Genomic DNA, 20,522 nt, shown 5'->3' with positions numbered 1-20,522 from the left:
ATTATGATGATACTTTGCTGATCTCTTTCAATGGTTCTAGATATTCTTATGAATCCCCAGATCATCCTTTGAAAACCACTGAACTAGATAGTCAACAGGCAATCACAATTTATGTGAAAATGAGATCTATTACAAGAGAAATCAATGTTCATGTGAAACCCAAAGAGTTCACAATACATGAAGTATTATAACACAGAATGGAGGAGAAAACAGAAATCTCCACCTAAAGGGGCATGACATAGAGTGGGGAACAAGGTTAATTAAAGTCAGGAAAAGGACAAAACCCCTCTCAAAGAAGAATAGCAAGGCTATGTCAAAGCTGTTTTCTTTTCCCTTGAGTACTACTAGACCAGGAAGATGCTTATCTACAAGGTTCCCAGGATGTACAAGCAGTTTCTTGGCCTACTACAGACTGACTGGTAACTTTTTTGACTCCCAGACACACAAGGAGTCCAATTTGGGCTATAAACAACAAATAGTGGGGCTGGGGTTCTAGTGTTTCTGGAAAATGTGGCAACTCAAAAAAAAAAGTTTAGTGATCTCTTAACAGTAACAATGGGTCTCTAATATTTCTTCCAACTTTGATACCCATAGGGTCATAGGATTATAGATATAGAATTTTAATGAATCAATGGGTAAATGAATAAGTGGATGGGTGGGGAAAATTGTAAGTACCTATTATGTGCTAAATTCTAGAAAGCATTGGTAAGAATAATTTGATTACTGTTCCCAGGGCAAGAGGTAGAAAATTTTGACAGTGATACATTACAAGGTATCTACTCTAAATCCTTCACTTAAGGAAGTTGTGATTTGTCTGAAGTCATATAGATAGGAAGCATCAATGATGATATTTTAGATCCACAGATTCTGGAACCAGTGCCCTATAATTAGATCCATTGTGCTGAAATATGATTCTATTAGTGATTATACTTTCTGTTGTGACTATGCACTCTAGTACAGATCTATAAATATTAACTAATCTGCATTGTTTCATTATTTCTTTCTATTTGTACCAATATTATCTGGTACTAGAGGTTCACAAGGTTCTAATAGAGTATTTGCTATAAATTGGTAATGCAGAATCTGACATGAATTTTATTTTGGGGGGAGCTTTGATCCAGATATTAAAAAAAAAAAAAAAAAACAGCTTCATTAGCACCTGGCCACCAGAGGTACTGTGTATCCAGTCAGCTGACTCTCCCTGGCATTATTCTCTAGAGTGGTTTTACTTCTCTAGGCACAGACTTCATCCCCATCTGTGCTTTGGTGGTTCCTGCTATTCTTAATCTTAAAACTGCTCTCAGTGTAACTGAGTGAGTTCAGATTAGGTTTCTATTTAGGAAGTCTTTGAATGAGCATAGATCTTGTACTCTTTGTAGGAACTAGAGGATGGGAGAAAGCTAGGGGCTAACTATTGACTGCATCAACCCTTAAAATGAACTAGTAAGGGCTAACTATTGACTGCATCAACCCTTAAAATGAACTAGTAATCTCCCCTCCAAAAAAAGGAGTAGTAGAAGTAGTAGTAGTAGTAGTAATAAGAGGAGGAGGAGGAGTAATGAAGTAGAAGGAGGAAGAGGGGGAGTAAAATTTATGTTACTTAAATGCTTTCATAGCACTTTACAGATGAATTCTCATTTGATCTTCATAACACTTTATTAGATATGTACACTTATTCCTGTTTTACAGGTGAGGAAACAAACTGTGAAGAAATGACTTGCTAAGAATTAAAGATACTAAATGTATGTGGCAGAATTCTAACTTGCATCTTCCTGATTCCTGATTGACCCAAATTCTTTGACATGATCTGTCTGGTCCCATAGGAAAAATACTTAACAAAGTAGGAGCACATCTCATGCTTAGTGATTGTTGAATAAGATTTTTTTTTTTCCTTCTTAACTGGCTGTTTCTGTTTTCTCCCTTGGTACTATCTTTTTAGGCTCAGCAGGTTCTTTGGCTTGCTGAAATTGAGTAAATTGTCTACAAACTAGTCTTCTTAGGAACCTTCACATTCAACTGCTGTTTTAAAATAATTGTATTGAAATTGTTTCTCCCCCCCAAAAAAAATTTCTTTGTCCTATCTTATTTGGTTGCCTTGGTTGCCTTTATGGGTGTTCACTTGGTTTCTGATTAAAACCCCATGACATCAAACAAAATATAGGCTTAAGAAAACCTGAATCATCCAAGTTAATATAATTTCATTTTGAAGGTTTTGAAAATACTTATTTTATCCACTAGCTCTTTTCTAACCTTAGCTCAACTGTGCCCTCCCATGTCAGGCCTTTTCTTAACTTCCAACTTCCAGTGAACTCTCAATTATTTAAAATGTTTTTATACATTTAATATTAACTTGTTTGTGTACATAATGTTCCCTCGTGGATTGTAAAATTCTTGATTGCAAGGACCCTCACATTTCTTTTTGTCTTAGCCCATCATCTGGATTATTCCCTGTTATTTAATCAAATACTGATTGTCACATTGGTAACATTTGGTGCAAGAAATAAAATATGACACATAACAAGGCATAAGTAATCAAATAATATAAGTACATCAAAAATAAGTTTAGTGATAACATTTTGGAAAATTGTCTTTGATATAAGGAAACAAATTAATTTCAGTATTTAGGGTGTTTATTGTTTCCTGATAATAAGAGATCTATAGTATGTCTTCTAAGTTCTGGGAAAGTTGCTGAAGCAGTTTGACCCCTAAGCATTTAAAACATCTTCAAAGTCAGAGTAGCCCAGGTGGCTTCTATGTGATTGGCTGATTGATCTATTAAGGAAAATTATACTAATTTTCTCCAACCCAACAGTTTAAAGGTTTATAATGTAAGAAGCAATTTTCTCCATGATTAACTCTGAACTCTATGATTTTGGGGAATTTTATTTAAATTGTTTTTTTTTTTAGTTGTTGAGCTTATATGGCATTTAGTTTAACCTCTCCATAGGGAATCTATACCACAAATTTAACATGCATCACATTATGTAAATTGTGTACTCAGAAAAAAAATATATTTTTGTTAGGCAAAAATGGACAGTTAATGAATGCTCATTGATTAAAAGAAAAATAGTTGTTTTCAAGAATAAATTTAGGAATGCCATGCTTTCAAAGTCTGAGAAAATATGATATAATAATATTAAGCAAGTATAAATTATTAGGAAAGAAAAGTTTTTAGAAATCTAGATCAGAACCCTTATTTTATAGATGAGGAAATTGAGACTTAGATTGGAGAAATGGGGTGACTTTCCCAAGGTAACAGAGTTATCAAAAGAATATTGTAATAACATAGCATGTTGTAATATATATGACTATAGTCAGGCTATGATTAGATTTGAGAAATTTGTGACAGATTCCCCAGTGCAAAAAATGTCTTATTCAGCAATTGAGGTACCTGAAATTTCATCATTTTGGCTGTCTTTGTATATATATATATATATATATAAATCTTAAGGGATCTCAGTTTTTCAAGAGTATGAAATGGCAAGAAGCTAATATCTAAGAGGAAGAAATGACATCTAGTAATACCAAAAATACCAGTATCTGCCCTTTAAGAGGAAAATATGACAAATAGTTGGGACAAAGCTCTGAATCAGTGGGGCATATAATAGATGATTGGGAAGAGAAAGGAACAGGATATCAGAATACTCAGAGACAAAGGCAAAGACATTTTCATAGGTGTGAGATGAAAGGAGAGAGATTCAGAAAGAAACTGATAAAGAAAAAGAGAAAAACAGACAGAACTTTGGACTGATATCTGTTAAGTACTCCATTTTTTTTGCATAAAGTTGAAGAGTTGATTGTTTTGGGGTGTTGTGAAGAATCACCTGGGACAACATTTTGGCAGGGTAATTCAGTTCTGGAAATCTGAAGATTCCAGGTAGCATGTGGCTGTGTTGTATTTTGAGGACTCTTGTATACTAAGTTGCCAAGCACCTTGGGCAGAGACAAAACTGACCACTTAGTAAATGATTGCTACTCTTTGAGAATGAAGGAGAAACAACAATCTCTGTGTAAGTAAATGATTACATGTTATGAGGTCATGGACAGATCCATACTAGGTAGTAACTTCAGTGCCTTACCCTACTTTCTGGGCTATATCTGAGTAAGAGGTTGAAAAGGAGGATAATTCATAGATCTGGCTTAGGAAGGGATCTCAAAGGCAAGATAATTAGAACTCCTTATTATGCAGATGGAGAATGAGGTCCAGGTAGGTTTTATGTTTTGCTTTAACTTACACAGGTACAAAGTATCAGAGATAGAATTTGAAACTATGTGAGAATTTGAATTCATAAATATCATGGAGGGAGTTACCAAGGAAATACTTCATAAAAAAATTATCTTGGACAGGTGCTGATTTTTTGTTTATGATTTGTATATGCAAGCTTCCTAAATATAGTCATATATGAAAAACTATATGTATATATGTATCTATCTGTTATAACTACTTAGTATATAACACCCTATTGTTTTAATTATGTTCTAAGTGTATCTTGCAGACATTAAATCACTATGATTGTATAATGCTAATGTGATATTTATATGTTAAACAAAGTTCTGAAATAAATATTTGATTAATTGCCAGTAAATAACTTGCTGTATCCTTAGGGGAAAAAAATATATTTACTCTTTCTCACAGAGTTTAGGAAGCCTGAACCCATTTCTTATGCATGAACATACTTCAGAAGTCTGTACAGAACCTTTTTCCAGTCCTTTTCTGCTCTTTCTCTGAATGATCTTATCAGTATCTATGATCTTAATTATCATCTCTAATTCAGACAATTCCCAAATTGGTATGTTTAGCCCTAGTCTTGTTCTTGAGCTCTAGTCCTATACCATAAATTCCTAATTAGAAATTAGGAAACTTCTAATTAGAATTCCATGTTGTTGTCATTTCAGTCCTGTCGCACTCTTAGTGACACCATTTGGGGTTTTCTTGGCAAATATACTAGAGTGGTTTTCCATTTCCAACTCCAAATCATTTTTTAAATCCAGAACTGAGGGTAAATGGATTGAATGACTTGCCCAGAGTTACACAGCTAGTAACTGTCTGAGGCCAGATTTGAACTCATTAAGATAAATATTCCTGACTTTTAGGTCTGGTGCTCTATCCACTGTTCCATTCAGATTTTCCAGAAGTCACTTAGTTATCTCAAATGAAAAATATTTCAAGTGAAATTTATTATGCTTTCCCCAAAACTCTCCCTTAGTCCCAAATTTCCTTTATATGTTAAGAGTGCCACCATTTTATTTATCAAAGTTCACAATCTTAGAGTCATCCTGAAATGTTTACTTTTCTTCACTTTTCATATGATATTATGAAACTTTGACTGAACTTCTGCAATATGTCTTCCATCACCTGCTTTTTAAGTTACCTTCTCTATACTGTGTACTTTGGTCTCCAAATCTTCTTTATTTCCTCTTTCTAATTCATCTGCAACCATATTGATATACTTAAAGCACAGATCCAGTCATATCTCTCTATTATTCCATTAACTCTCTCTTGCCTCCAGCATTTGATCCCTGCTTTACTTCTAAAATCCTAAAAGATCTGGCTCTACCCACACATCAAGAATTACTTCATATTAGTTAATTTTGTCAGGGAGGGGGGTTGTTTCTTTTTTTCTTTTCTTTTTTTTTTTTTTCCAAATTGGCTTATTTACTTCTCCCTCTACACAATAATTTCTAATGTCTGTGCCTTTGAACAAGTTGTCAATTAAGCCTAGAATTCATTTCTTTAACTTGTCTGTCTCTTCAAATCCATAGTATCCTTTAAAAATACAGCCTGAGCAATACTTACTAAAGCAAAGGTGGGGGAACCTTTTCTCTGCCAAAGGCCATTTGGATATTTGTAACATCATTCACAAGTCACAAAATTATCAACTTAAATTAGCTTCCTATGTTTGGGCAAACATTTAATTAATTCACCCCTAAAATGATGGCTATAACTGTAGTTGGCTTGGTAGGGCCAAGCCAAATGAATTCATATGGGTGGGAGGCCTGATGTTCTCCACACCCTAAAGGAAACCTTTCTTAAACTAATTACTAGGGTTCTGCTCCCTACCCTAGAAAATAATTTGCATGGTTTTGTCTCTACGTTGTTATTTAGTTATTTATATAGGTTCTTTCCCCCCACAGCATGTCCGTTCCTTGAGGACAGGGATTATTTTGTATTGAAAATTGACTAGAAATTGAATAAATACTCGTTGAATAAATTAAATTAAAAGGCAGAATATGCTTTGGGACTTGCTCTGCCATCTTGGACAAGTCATTTAACTTCTGTCATCTATGAAATGAAAAGAATGGATTCAAGACCTTTCAGGTCCTTTTCAGCTCTTTATCTATGAATCTTTATTCCTCCTTTATATTTCTATAAAGTATTCTACAAAGAATGATATAGCCTACCTCCATGCTCTCACATTTTATCTCTGCTAGATTACACTACTTGGCAGCTAGATGGAATAATGTATTGAGGGCTGGGCCTGGAGTCAGAATTTGGCCTCAGATACTTGCTGGCTAAGTGATCCTGGGATATACTTATTTCTTTAGTTTCCTCATCTGTCAAGTGAGCCAGAGAAGGAAATGAAAAACCATTCAGCCAGTATCTTTGCTAAGAAAACCTCAAAGGGGGTCAGGAAAAATTAGACAAGACTAACCAAAAACAAAACCCTTTATCTTGTCTGAACTTTAAACTGAACCTTCTGATTCATTCACCTTCTGGATGAAACAATTTTCAGATTAGTTCTAAGTAACTATTCAATTTCTAGCATATTCAAGTCTCTGATAATTCCATAGATATGCATTTGGAGTATGGGGATCCATAAAGTGTGAGATGGGATTTTGTCAATAATATGTGTTTGGGCAGGAAGACTTGAAATCCAGTCTCAGACATTACCCACCTATGTAACCCTGGATTAGTCTATTTCTTCATCTGGGAGATAAGGAATAATAGCACTTCCTATTCAGGAGTATTGTGAAAATTAAATGAGATAATCTTTAAATTACTTAGCAAAGTGCCAGGTCCTTAATAAAAGTGAATTTTTCTTTCTTTTCTTTATACCTGTAAGTGATAGGCATTCACTTACAAAATGCTACTGACAGCAACTTCAAAACATCCAGATTTTAGAAATCAGTGTGATACTACATTGGATTTTTTTTTTTTCCTTTTCTAAGCATGCGAGAAGTCTTCATATGCATCTGATTTATATTCAGTACATTCCTGAAGGCAAGTAGAGATAGTGATATTCCCAGTTTGCAGATTAAGAAACTGGGATAAAAAGTGGTAGAATTTCCCCAAAGTCAAAGTAACACAGTAACATTTTCCATCTATGTTCTCTATTCATTTGACTATAATTTCTTACAGAATTTTAAGTTATTGTTTATTATACATAAATAACTCAGAGTGATTAAAAAAGTACCAAAAGGAATATTACATTAAGAGGTAGAGTTCTACTTTTGACTTTTATCAACTGGCCTTTTCCTTTTGCTATCCATAAATTGCTAACACTTTTAGGTTAATAATATTTGTATGCCTCAAAAATATGATAGCACATGGGGATATAAAGATTTTCCTATTTTGGATAAAAATTCAAACCATGAAATAATTATCTCACTGTCTTTCATAGTTATTTATATTTTATCTGTCCTTGTGTTTAATAAGATGCAATTTTACCTTACAGGGGTGATATGAGGCTTAATTTATGTTGACTAAGATTTTAAATCCTTAAAATAAAAATGTTCAACCTTTTTATTATTATTTTAAAAACATTCAAAGGAATGGGTTATTCAATTTTTCCAATTTAATACTATTCTGATTTTTAAAAAATATTTAAAATATTCTTGGACTCTAACATATCCTTTTGGAAAGAAAATGAAAATATTATTTTGGTAAGATACTTTCACAGTGAGTATTTGCTGGAGGATCTTGCTGTGCAGAGTTAGATCCTGTACCTTCCTGGGCAGCATTTATTAGACTCACACTGAGAGAGGAGCTGACTCTTGCTGCTAAACTGAAGACTGGAGATATCAACTTCAGGCTTTCCTGCAGTCACAGTTAGTGCAGTGGCTGAGAAATGGGATTTTGGTCTTAGGAATGCATGACTCAGGTTTGTAATAGAATGTGGCACAATTTGGTGTATGTGCTTGATAAAATTTCATGCTCTAACCAGACTTCCTCCATTTGTTTCATTATGTAAGTATTGAAAGTTTTGAGGCAGAAAATTCAAATTGGAAAGCTTTGCAAGTTTTTGTCTTAAGAGAAATTCTTATGTCTCAGTGACTTAGATTTTCATTTTTTTAACCTCCTTACATTATTTTGGTAATAATAGATTGTAAGGATGGTAGTGACCCTTTGTAAATAAGAAACTGTTTTTTTCCTCCATGAACTCAAATATATTAGAACAGCATGTATGAAGATAAATTGACAACTTAAAACCTTGGAAGCAAATAAGTGTTATGTTTCCAGGAGGAAGAAAAAAAACAAATAAACAAAAAAAGTGACTGTCAAACTAGTCTTTCCAGCATTTACATCTTTAATAAAGGCATAATTATAGTCATTGAAAATTTGATATTCTTTTTCAAATGTCTTGAAAAGGAAACATGCTGTCGAGTTCACAATACATTTGAACTGTTCTATTATGTTCTTTTTAAAGAATCCCTTTCTTTGAACTATACCTAGTCTTTTTCATTTTTTTTTTTTAATTCCCTGAGGATGACAATGACCATTTCAGTTAATTACAACTGATGTGTTTTTCCCTTTCTAAAATGTAGGCTCTGGGTTCTTTAGTTTCCCTCTGAGAGCACTATAAATGAGAAGACAATACTATGTCTGTCTGCAAATATCACAGAGAAAGTGGACTTTTCTTTCAATGGGGATAGCAGCCCCCCCCCTTTTTTTTTTTGTTTTACATATTTAACTCTTAAAGCAGTCTTTTATGGAGGGATGATTAAGATAACTATGTAATAAACGCCAGCTACTGCCAGGCATTGTGCTAACCATTTTTATAAATATTATCTCATTTAATTTTATAGTTTTGAAATATGAAGGTACCGAATTAACTAAGTAATAGGTGGCACAGATTTTATTATTATTTTTTTCTCTTTAACCAGTAAGGATCATAGTAAATGCAACATCTTTTATTACAGAGTAAAATATTTTAAAATCAATGGCAATATTGCTATTTTTCTTTTAAAAAATCCATCTCAATGGTGATTTTAAAGGGACTCTAACATGTATAAATAGAGTTGTGCTCCCTGAAACAGAAAGTTCTTATCCTCAAGTGAATATAAGCCTTTAATGCATTTTTTCTTGTTAGACTGAATAATATTCTTCACTCATTTCAAAATTATTCTTTTCTGAATTAATTTAGGAACCACTGCTTGATGTTGAGGTGGGGGACAGATGACATTTATATTGTTTGATTTTAGAGGATTTGATTACCAGATCTTTATTTCTACAAAAATCACAACAATAAGTCTTAGAATAGTATTCATTTTGCTTTAATTTCTATCTCTTTTGTTTCTGTTTTAGGAAACAGCCTTTTAAGAGTTGGAAAATGAAAGCTCCAATTCCACACTTGATTCTCTTATATGCCACATTCACTCAGAGCTTGAAGGTTGTGACCAAAAGAGGTTCAGGTAAGTCAGTTTGTATTACCGTCTCTACACTTGGAGTATTCCTTGGAATCATGTAATATTTATACTGATGGTGTTAATAGTAATGTTCATGATGATGACAGTGGTAATACTCATGCACATGAGATTTTTTTTTCTGAGAATGTGAAATTAAAAACTAAAATTCCCTCTTTTGAAGTTTGTCTCTAATTCAGGGAAAATTCTTTTAAGCATGGAATGAACTACTTAGAGTTCAGATTAAGATAAATCACCATAATGCATTGTGGCTTCATTGGAATATAGTAATACAAAGGAGAATACTCTTATAGATAATATTTGTTTTGGAATGTTTTTATATCTCTGAAAATGATTCTTGTATACAATATTTATTTTTAAAAGCATTTATATATAATTTTACTTGGGATATAAAATATTAATAGCTATTTGACTTTCAAGATTCTTAGTTTAAATATCAGTACTTGATGGGACAGATTTTTTTTAAAGCTTAGTCTTCAGGTAATTTATATGAATTAGAACTTAGAATAAAAATTAGGGCTATTAACAACAAACATTGGAAATAACAATTTAATAAGTAGTTACACATAAATTAATATAAAAAGAATATATTAAAAGGTTTGACATCTAATATATAATTTTAAAATTTAAAGAAAATATTTCTTTAGTAATGAATGGATTGATTATTATATAATGACCAAACACTAATACATTGGGTTTTGGGGAAGAAAAAGAAACATCAGCAATATTAGATTTAAAAATGTCTAAGAAGACAATCATTCTCAATTAAGAAATTATGAGGGGCTAAATAGTAACTGGTGATTGATTAACTGTTATATGATGCTGTAAGGTTCTATTTCCTTTCATATTTCCTGGAAGTACTGTACATAATTATGTTCAAATTTGTAATTTGACGTGTAGGGTAGAGTGAAGAGTGGCTCTTTAACTGGAAGCGACACTGTTAGAAAATTACTGGGCTCCTGAAAAGTAATGAGGGAATTTCTAAAGCTTTTTGTAGTATTAATTTAATCTATATTGGTAGGAATCTCAAGTTATTTTTTCCCACAAGTAATTTATCAAAATGAAAATAATATATTCTAAACAGCAATGTGATTAGTATATCTTACAGGGTTGTTGGGTGTATATGAAGAAGAGTGTTTCAATTCTCCTTAATTTTCTGAGCTTCAATTTAGTTTTCTGTTGACATACATTAGGAAATAGAATTTTCAATAAAAATGTTCTAATAGAAAACAAGTCTCCAGGTGCAACTTATCATTCTTTGACAACAACTTGGGACTTTCAAAGTTATTGATTTGTGTGGTATTTTAGGCCAACAGTGAAAAACATATAGTTAGAGCTTATTAAAGAACACCATAGTGCAATGGAAGAGTTTTGGATTTGGATTGGAAGAACCTGCATCTGGTTAAGTAGTCTGTGTCTTTCATTTGTAACTTTTTCCAGGTAACTTGAATTTAGTTTGTTATCTGTAAAGTAATATTATTGAACTAATAACTTAGATCTTTCCTTCCAACTCTCAATCTTTGATCTTACAACTAAAAATATGAAGAATTTTACTTTAGTTATATATTTCTCATCGATAGATCTACCTCCTTCTCTAGACTGCAAGTAATTCAATATGTTAAATATGTGCAATTATTCTATATTTATTTCCACATTTAGCATGCTTCATAAGAAAAAGCATATCAAAAGGAAAAAAAAATGAGAAAGGCAAAAACAAGTAAGCAAACAACAACAAAAAGGTGAAAATATTATGTTATGATCCACATTCAGTCCCCATAGACTTCTCTCTGAATGTGGATGCCTCCCTCCATCATAAGACTATTGGAATTGCCTTCAATATGATAAATGAAAGCTATTAGATAACTGTAACGTGCTCTCCTGGCAGTTACAATTACTAGTCTGTCCTAGACCCACCAGAGTACCTTTGACCACTGTCCTTTGCAGTGTGAACTCTACCCGGCTCGCCTCCTCTGAGGCCTTCAAAGGTCTTTGGCCACAATCTCTTGAATCTATAGCTTAATAACCAGTAGCGCACTCAAGAACAGCCACGCGTAATGCCCTGACTGATGCCCTGACTTGTTGGTTCCCGAGTGAACACCTGGTCAGAAGACCCACGTGTTCACTACCAAAACCTTTACCTCTTTTGGCTATCCATCTCGGCTTGGCCACCCAGGCTAGGGAGCCAGGGTGAAGAGTGCCAGGTTAAAGAGAACGACTGCTGCCTGCAGTGGGCTTACATAGGGCCTGTGGGGTCACACACACAGCCAACCAGCGAGAGAGTCACCCATTACGAAGCTATCTCAAAATGGACAGAATCCCACCTACAAGGCAGTCCTAATATCCACAGAAATTACTTCCCGGGCCTCAATGATGCGCTGTGGCGCAGCCTATTTAAAGGGCCCTTACAGATAACATATATGAATATATTACAACTTGTTCTATATATCTTTCAGTTTGTGTTTGGGACTGAACCAATATTTCCAAGCATTTAAGTTATTATCTCTGTGGAAATTAGAAGTTTGAGAGGTCATAATGTTTTTTTCTGTTTAAGAGGGTATACTTTTAATATCATTAATATTGTACTGATGCCCCTGAGTAGAAAATGAACTTGTACTAGATATTGAAGTACTTTAAAGTATCTAGATATGGAGATCCCATGTAAAAGCCCTCTGCATTCTCTCTGGGACTCAGTTTCATCAAGATGCATTTAAGTTTTAAATTAATTATTTGATGGTTCCCTTTTTAAAATGTGGATTTCTCTACTTTGTATCCATTTCTCCTACTTAAGTTCCTTGTCTTTAGAAAAGTAGATGGGTTGTTGAATAAAAAAGAATCATTCTGATTTCTATAGATCAAGAGAAAGAAGAGTGCTCTTGGAAAGAAGACAGCATCCTAACTTTAATAATAATATTATTATTATTATTTTATCTTTATTAATATTATTATTAATATATCTTTCTGCTTTGCCCAGCCTACAAAAATTAGTGACATCTAACTTGCAAACCACATACACGTACACACACACACACACACACACAGAGTCTTGAGAAAATAAACAAAATAAAGAAAATATTACCACTAACCATCTATTACCAACAATGACAAAAACAACTCTTTTTGTTGTATAGTTTTGTCTGTAAATTCTGGAGGCTATAAAGTGACTATTTCACATTCCATCCCAATGTTTGGTACAGTCTTTTGAGTTCTAACCTTATATTTCTACTTATTTTAGGATAAAATAATGAAACATAAGTCAAAACTTCATGGTCTTTAGTCTTTATATATCTGTTAATAATATCATGGTATTTTATTTCATTACGATTATTGAAATCTTTATCTTGAATATTTTTAGTAATAAAGAATAATTATGATGCAGTGTAACTTGTAAATTTGTACTAATTAAAAGTTTATTTGTTATTTTTATAATAATATTCATAGAAGAATAAAGATTTTGCTTTAGATTTTTAACATATGGTCACTACATAGACAATAAGAATTAGATATTTGTTATTCATTAACAGTTTTAATTTGAAACAATAGGAGATCTCTGTACACATGTTGGGGATGCATTTCTTTTTGTCACATTGGATTACTCCCCTGTTGCTATTAATTTAAGAAACAAATTAGAAATGTAATAGACCAGTTATAGCTTTTATGGTCTTCTTGATTGAGGTATTAAGGGGAGAAAACTATGAAGTTTCCGAGAACTCTTTATCGACTTTTAAGTCCATATGTTTATGAAATATTTGAGAATTACAATGGGTGTTACTGTTCTTGAGTTGTATATGGATTTAGAAATAAAACCTTTGTCATTATCCATGGAAATATTTACAGTTTTCTTTATTGAACAGATTTTGTCATAGGGTAATTATAGCTTTGGCTTTTAATTTCTATAGGAGAACTTATAAGAAAAGGCAAAGATGATCCCATAATTGTGAAAAGTAAAGTAATTATTATTTGTAGAATGTTTTAATAGAAATATATATAAAGAAAATACATATTTAGTAAATACTATATTTTTAAAATTATCATAGATGCACATATCTTTAGAATGTCTTTTATTATTTTAAATTTTCTTCTTAAAAATACTGATATAATTTTTTTCTATCATCTTCATTTCTGAATATATTCTTCCCAGTTCTTTACTTAATCAAGCAATAAGTAAGCATTTATAAAACAGCTTAGTACACATGTAAAAAAAATATGGGGGCCTGGAAAAGAGTGAGAAATTGAAGATGAAACCCAAGTTGTGAGTCTAAGAGATGGTTCTGGGTTGATGTTATACAAGATAATAGTAGGGAAGTTCAGAAAAGGGGAGGGTTTGGAGGGGAAGATGATGAGTTCAGTTTTGAACATATTGAGTTTAAGATGTCTGTAGGATAAACAATTCAAAATGTCCCATAGGCATTTGAAGATGGAGAACTGAAAGTCAGAAGAGACATTACAGCTGATGGAGTAGATTTGAGAATCATTAGCATATAAATGATAACTGAAACTATGAAAGCCAATGAGATTATCTAGTAAAATAACTTGGAAAGAAGAGAAGGTATAGGGGGCAGCTAGGTGGTGCAGTGGATGGAGCACCAGCCTTGAATTCAGGAGGCCCCGAGTTCAAATCTGTTCTCAGACACTTAACACTTCCTAGCTGTGTGACTCTGGGCAAGTCACTTAACCCCAGCCTCAGGGGAAAAAAAAAAAAAAAAAAAAAAAAAAAAGAAGAGAAGGTACAGGACAAAGTCTCAGGAGAAACCCATACTTATCAAGTGTACCTTAAATGAAGTTCCAGCAAAGGTGATTGAGAAGAATTGTTCAGAGAAATAAAAAGAGAACCAAGATAAAACAGTATCATAGAAACCTGGAGAAAAGAGGGTATAGAAAAGAGTAATAGCAGTAACAATATTGTCAAAGATTGTTTAGAGGTTAAGGAAGATATAGATTTAGAAGAAGCCATTAGATTTGGCAATTAAGAGAAGATTGGGAATTTTGAAATGAAGATTTTTAGTTGAAAGATGATATCAGAAACCAAATTGTAGAGAGTTAAAAGGACAGTGATAGGAAATAGAGACATTGATTATAAACAACATTTTCAGAGAGTTTTCAAACTACAAAAGCTAAGAGATAGGGAATGATAGCTAGCATGGATGGATGGTTCAATGTCTGTACACTAACACGTACATTTATTTTATGCTATTTCCACTGGGTTCCCAATCCTTTTAATACCTTCATTAACTTACTAACCAGATGAGAAAAGTTAGGATTATATCTGGAAGATGACTGCTACCAGAATTTTGATTGTGATGGATTGAACAAAAACATCAAGGGATTTTTAAAAGCCATTTATTTTAGAAAAAAAAAAAAGATGCTAAAAATATATATTTTGGCAGAATCAAGAAACGCATCAAATGAATATGATAGAACATGCAATGTTGCACTATCATAGTCCCTGACCTTTGTAAAGAATGGAAAAGAAAGTAAATGCATGTATCTTAACTAGACTTTTAAGCAAACATGTGAGTGAGCCTATTCTAGTTTCTAGTTTCTATTGTATCTGCATATAAGAATCCTTACTCAAGGTGCTCCCATTCAGTGATTTTAGAACAGATATTTGTCCTAGTCATGTATTTAATACTTTATTTGAAGGATTGAAAAATGCATGTTTTGTGAGTAACCCATATGAAATGATGTAGAGGGAGGTAAGAAAAAACAAGAGAATAATATAAAAAAAACCTACAATGATAAAAATAAAATAATGCTAGATGACAGCTGGAATCAGATTAATTACAATGATTAATCTTAGATTCTGAGAAGAAATAGTGAAATGTTCTTTCCTGGTCATCTCCTCAACAAGCCTCCTACATCATCATCCTACATTGTACAATCTTAAATTTGCCTTCTAGGTTCTCACTTAGAGAAACCCACTTCTCACCCCACTTCTTCTACACCAACAGATAAGCTTTGGCTTTATCTATCTCCAAACAAGGTCACTAAATCACTCCTTGGCCATCCCTTTACTATACTGTCTACACTCTGGAGATTATTATCTTCTCCCTCTCATACTCCCCTCCTGGTTTTCTTCCATGGGTTCCCTTTTATCTTATCTTTTTCAGATGTAGGTTTCCATGCTGTTTTCTATACATCTATAGATCTATACTGCCATGAGAAATCTCCACCCATACACATATTTTGAAGCTCTTTTTTATGTACTGTCTTCCCACTAGAATGTAAACTCTTTGAAGGCAAGAACTATTTTGTATCTTTTTCTTTTGTATGCTGCCTGTCACATAATAAATGCTTAAGAAATTGTGTGTGTGTATGTGTGTGTATGTGTGTATAAAATGTTGCACAAAATTAGACAAAACAATATCAGATTTAATGATGTGGAGCCATTGTTGGGGAAATAACTGTGTAAAAATAAAATATATCAATAGAGCTTTTGAAAATGCATATTCAGAGGTCAGCGCCACTATTATTATAAGAATCTGTGTTTTACGAACATCTTTTAACTCTGTTACCCATCTTTTGGTCTATTGCTAACCTTTAATCTCTATAATTAATGGAGACTAAGGAAATTAAAATAAGATTATAAGCATCATGTTAAGGGAAAATGTGAACAACACAATAATTTCTAGTCATACAGTGGTTCGGAGGTATTAAATTTGTATGCAAAAGACATGAGTCAGATACCTGACTTTTATTAACTAAATGACCAAGTAAATCATATCATTTCTCTGGGTCTAAGCTACAAATTTTTATCATTGAAATGATAGTGTTTGACTAGAGGAGCTAGAGCTAATCTAAATCTATGATACAATGTTCCAGTGACAAAAGATAGATGCAAATAGACTTTTTTTTTTTTTTTTTTGACATTTTATAAATTTAGAGAAAGCTCAATGGTGAGACCTTGATCTTAAGGTGTTATAAGGTTGTTGTTGTTTTTTTGTATATGTATTATTATTATTTACTTGTTTGCTACAGTTTACCCTAACCATGGAGATTGTGTTCTGTATATTTTCAAGTTACATTACCTTGTAATCATTATGACTTTTGAATACTTTATCTTTTTTTTTTTTTTATGTGTTAGTGTGTGTGTGTAGCCAGATGAAACTTCCATCATCTTTTGATGCATTCATTGATGATTTAAAGGCAATTAGTAAATATTCTTTTTTTTTTTTTCTGAAGAAAAATACATATTTAGAAAGAGGCCAAAAGGAAAAGTAAACATGTTGTGATGGAGTGGAGGAACAATTTCTTTAATTAGTCATAGGTATTCACTGTAATTGCTAGAGGATTTCTCTTTCCTAAGAACTTTGACTTAGAAATAGATAAATCTAGAATATAGCAATGAATATGTTCTCAATAGTTGGAAGATGCTTTTCTTCTCATTGGGTGTCATTTTCATTTTCTATGGATATATAGACTATAAAGCTCTCTGTAAAGAGAATATGATATTTGAATACAAAAGATGACTGGTGGAAGCTTTAACCTGAACTACAGCCCTTTTCTGTAGGAAATTTTTTTTAAAAGGAAAGAAAGTACTTAATTTTTTTAAAAATACAATATTCTTTTAGAAGGAATAACATCTGATTTGAAGGATAATGCCAACATTATAATTTTCATATTAATTACACACATTTCAGTTTTAATAGCAACATTTCTTTTATATAGTTTTATTCAGTGATAATTCCTGATTCTATATTATATGTTTTTGATGGATATCTTTGAAGTTTGGATGAAGATTCCTCAGAATATAACCATGGTAGACAGAGGTAAATTAGAGGCATTCAAATAAATGTGCCACATAAAATGAGGAGGAATTGATATATAATACAATTAAGAAATACAGGAAAAAATAGAAATAAGATTATAAATTACTCAGAAATATTAATTAGATAGATGAAGGGAAATATTATTTTACCACTCCAGACAGATTTCATGTTAGTTAGAAATATAATTCAAATGTCTAAAAGACAACCATATAAAACTTTCTTGAATATAATTTGTTATGTTGAAGATATACTTTAAAGATATAAAACATGTGAAAGATAACATAAAAGAACTAAATGATTGCCTCATAAATAAATGCCATGCTCTATAGACATTTTTGTTGTGATAGAATTTGATAAGTAATGGCTTATTATAGGAACATAGTATAATAAATTTGGATCTGAAAAAGATTTTAATGGAGATAATACAACTGAATTTTATGTTGTTACTGAACAATATTTCTTTAAAATGTGCCAAATGTATTATTCAAATAAAATCTTTACTAAGGTTAAATGAGAATATAGATAAGAGGTCATTAATTATAATATGAAAGACTTAGCTTATTAGCTGTCTAATAAAGAAGGTCAAAATGTACCTCATCGGTTACTGTTTAAGGTGATATTTAAGTTTATATTTTCATGCTATATTATTGGTATTTATAATTTTTTTCTTTTAATATAAGGCAGTGCTACTCTGTTAAGAAAATGAAATTGAACTGGTTAAAACTGAGAAAATCATATTTTCATTACATGCCAAAATGATTTATGTACATTAATTCCCTTGAGCTTTACCAAGAGATAATCAGTTTAATTCTATGTGTTTATGAGACAAATAAATCCCTTAATCTTTGCCTTTTATTACATTACTATGTGTAAACTTTCCTTTTGTAAAATGTGCCAAAGTGGAGGAAGTTTTTATATTTTGTTTTGTTTTGTTTTTTATGGTTTCTTTAGGAATAGTTTAAAATTTCAAGTTCTTGGGGTTTTGTTTCTTTTCTAGTTTAATTTTAAAGTAGAGGAAAATATCATTCACTCCTGTTTGGGGAAAAACAAAACAAAACAAAACAAAACAACAAGCTGCCTCTTATTCTCCAGTTAATTTAATATGCCTTAATAGTTAGAGCAAGTATTATGCTACTGATATGTCAACTGTTTTATAATCTTGAAAGTAGATATGTATAGTAATACTCCATAACTATTCATTTGCAATGAGACACTTGGATAGATTCCCAAGAACCCTCACTGAGGTAAAATGAGGATCTTGAGGAAATAGGAAAATGAATATCCCTTTCTCACTCTTCATTTCCATAATCATTAAGGGATCTCTTCTCCTATATAATGAAGATATTTTCACATGAATTTTCAGATATTCTCACATGAATTTTACTCTACAAATTTTCAAATGAATAAACTTTTTTTGTTTGTTTGTTTGTTTGTTTGTTTTATTTTACACAATTAGTATACACTAGTAGTCTCCACCATGGACATATGTTTGTAACTTTCCCCATGGATTTCTTTCCTGCCTGGAAATGTGTTTTATTCATGGATGATATATTTTTGGCTATAATAAACTACATTGACACTTCTTGTGTTAGCTGTAATTGAACTGTTAGATCAGTGACCTTCCTTCCTGATGATAGAAGAGCTGTACATGTAATGTAAGATAGCAGATGCCTAGAACATCCTGTGTGTGTCTTTAACAATATGCTTGCCTTTCTAAATGTTTTGTGTAGATCAATATTAAAGGCACACTTCAAGTTCTACCTTCTATTCTACATGAGATGCTTCTGATTCTTTTCAGTTAATAAGCCACCTCATCATCCCCACAATAATCACATTTATCTTTTTTTCTATTTTTAATAAGCCTGTATGTTCATGATGTCTCCCCTAATTAAGTATTAGGTCCCTGAGATCAAAGACTATTTTGTTATTTTCTCTTTGTCATTTTCCAGTCCTTAATTTGCCAAACTGCCAAACCTGAAAGACCTGCATTCAGTACCCACTTCTTTTCTAAGCCAATACTTAGATATACACTAGAGAGAAAGTTAAGGAGAGTACCTGCCATTAAAATAAATTTTTTAAAAATTGGTGTGTTTAATCTGCAGGTAGATGATTTAGAAGTTGTTGCACATCTATAGACATACACTATTAATGTGTTAAGCTTTAGAAATGATCAATAGAACAAGGTTCTTTGAATTATTTTCAAGCTGTGGTGATTATTTTAACTGATTGAACTGTATATTCTCAAACTCACTGTATAGGGAATTTACTACTTAGAAACCTTCTTTGTTCTCAAAAATGCTACATTTTAAGTTATTTCATACTCAGAATGTTTTCTCTTACCCTTCCACTTCCTCACCCTTACCCTGCTCTCTTCCACCTTCAACCCCACCCCCACTCCCTCCACTTTATGTCATCCAAGAGGTCTCTAGGAAAACACAGAAGCTTATATGATTTGGATACCTGTAGTACATTTATCCCTTCAATATATGATTAAACAAATTAAGTGAGATATGAGTGTTTCTATGTGAAAAGCATTAGAAGTATCATTTTTAGAAGAGAAATATATAAGTTGCTTATTTGTTTTTCTCTTCTCTAGAAGGCAGAAAAGCCAAGTACGACTTGTTTAGTGCAGAAAATTAGGATCCCATTTTTGGTTGCCTCAGTCACTAAAGACTAGTCCTTTATGACTAAGGTTTCACAGACTTGATAAATGTTCCACTGAACTCACCTGGACTTTTCCATCAAAAACAAGAAAGCTTTTCATATGGGAAAAAAAAAAATCACTTTAACCCTGTAGTTTACACTTTAGAAATGCCTTCTGCTACTGGATCTCTCCTTTTATTGCATGCTTTTCCTGGAACCTTCATTTAAGGAAGGTGACCAAGACCTACCATTTATTTCTCATTAGATTTTACTCTAATCTTGTACTACTTTTTCTGCTACCTTTCCCTATACTTGTGCCCTTTACAGCTTTCTTTTTATGTGTGAGTTGTTTTCCCTCATAAGAATATAAGCTTCTTGAGGGCAAGGACTATCTTTCTTTTGGATTATATTTATTTTTACACCCAACATTGAGCACATTGTCTGACACAAGGTTAGCTTAATAAATGT

General features: G+C 32.2%; 1 protein-coding gene across 4 annotated transcripts in view; it reads left to right on the top strand.

Moving 5' to 3' along the window:
• IL1RAPL1 (interleukin 1 receptor accessory protein like 1) overlaps positions 1-20,522 on the top strand; it is a 1,478,533-nt gene that overhangs the window by 240,597 nt on the left and 1,217,414 nt on the right. For 3 of the 4 annotated variants that reach the window (XM_074300886.1, XM_074300887.1, XM_074300889.1), the window contains one exon: positions 9,527-9,633. In XM_074300886.1, coding sequence (XP_074156987.1) covers positions 9,552-9,633 — 82 coding nt within the window. In that variant the 5' untranslated portion in view covers positions 9,527-9,551. Of the gene's footprint in view, positions 1-9,526; positions 9,634-20,522 lie in introns of those variants that run through there. The other variant, XM_074300888.1, reaches the window with a different exon arrangement.

Source organism: Sminthopsis crassicaudata, chromosome 3, assembly GCF_048593235.1.
Source record: "Sminthopsis crassicaudata isolate SCR6 chromosome 3, ASM4859323v1, whole genome shotgun sequence".
Lineage (NCBI taxonomy): Eukaryota > Metazoa > Chordata > Mammalia > Dasyuromorphia > Dasyuridae > Sminthopsis > Sminthopsis crassicaudata.
This window is presented reverse-complemented; position numbering and strand designations above follow the sequence as displayed.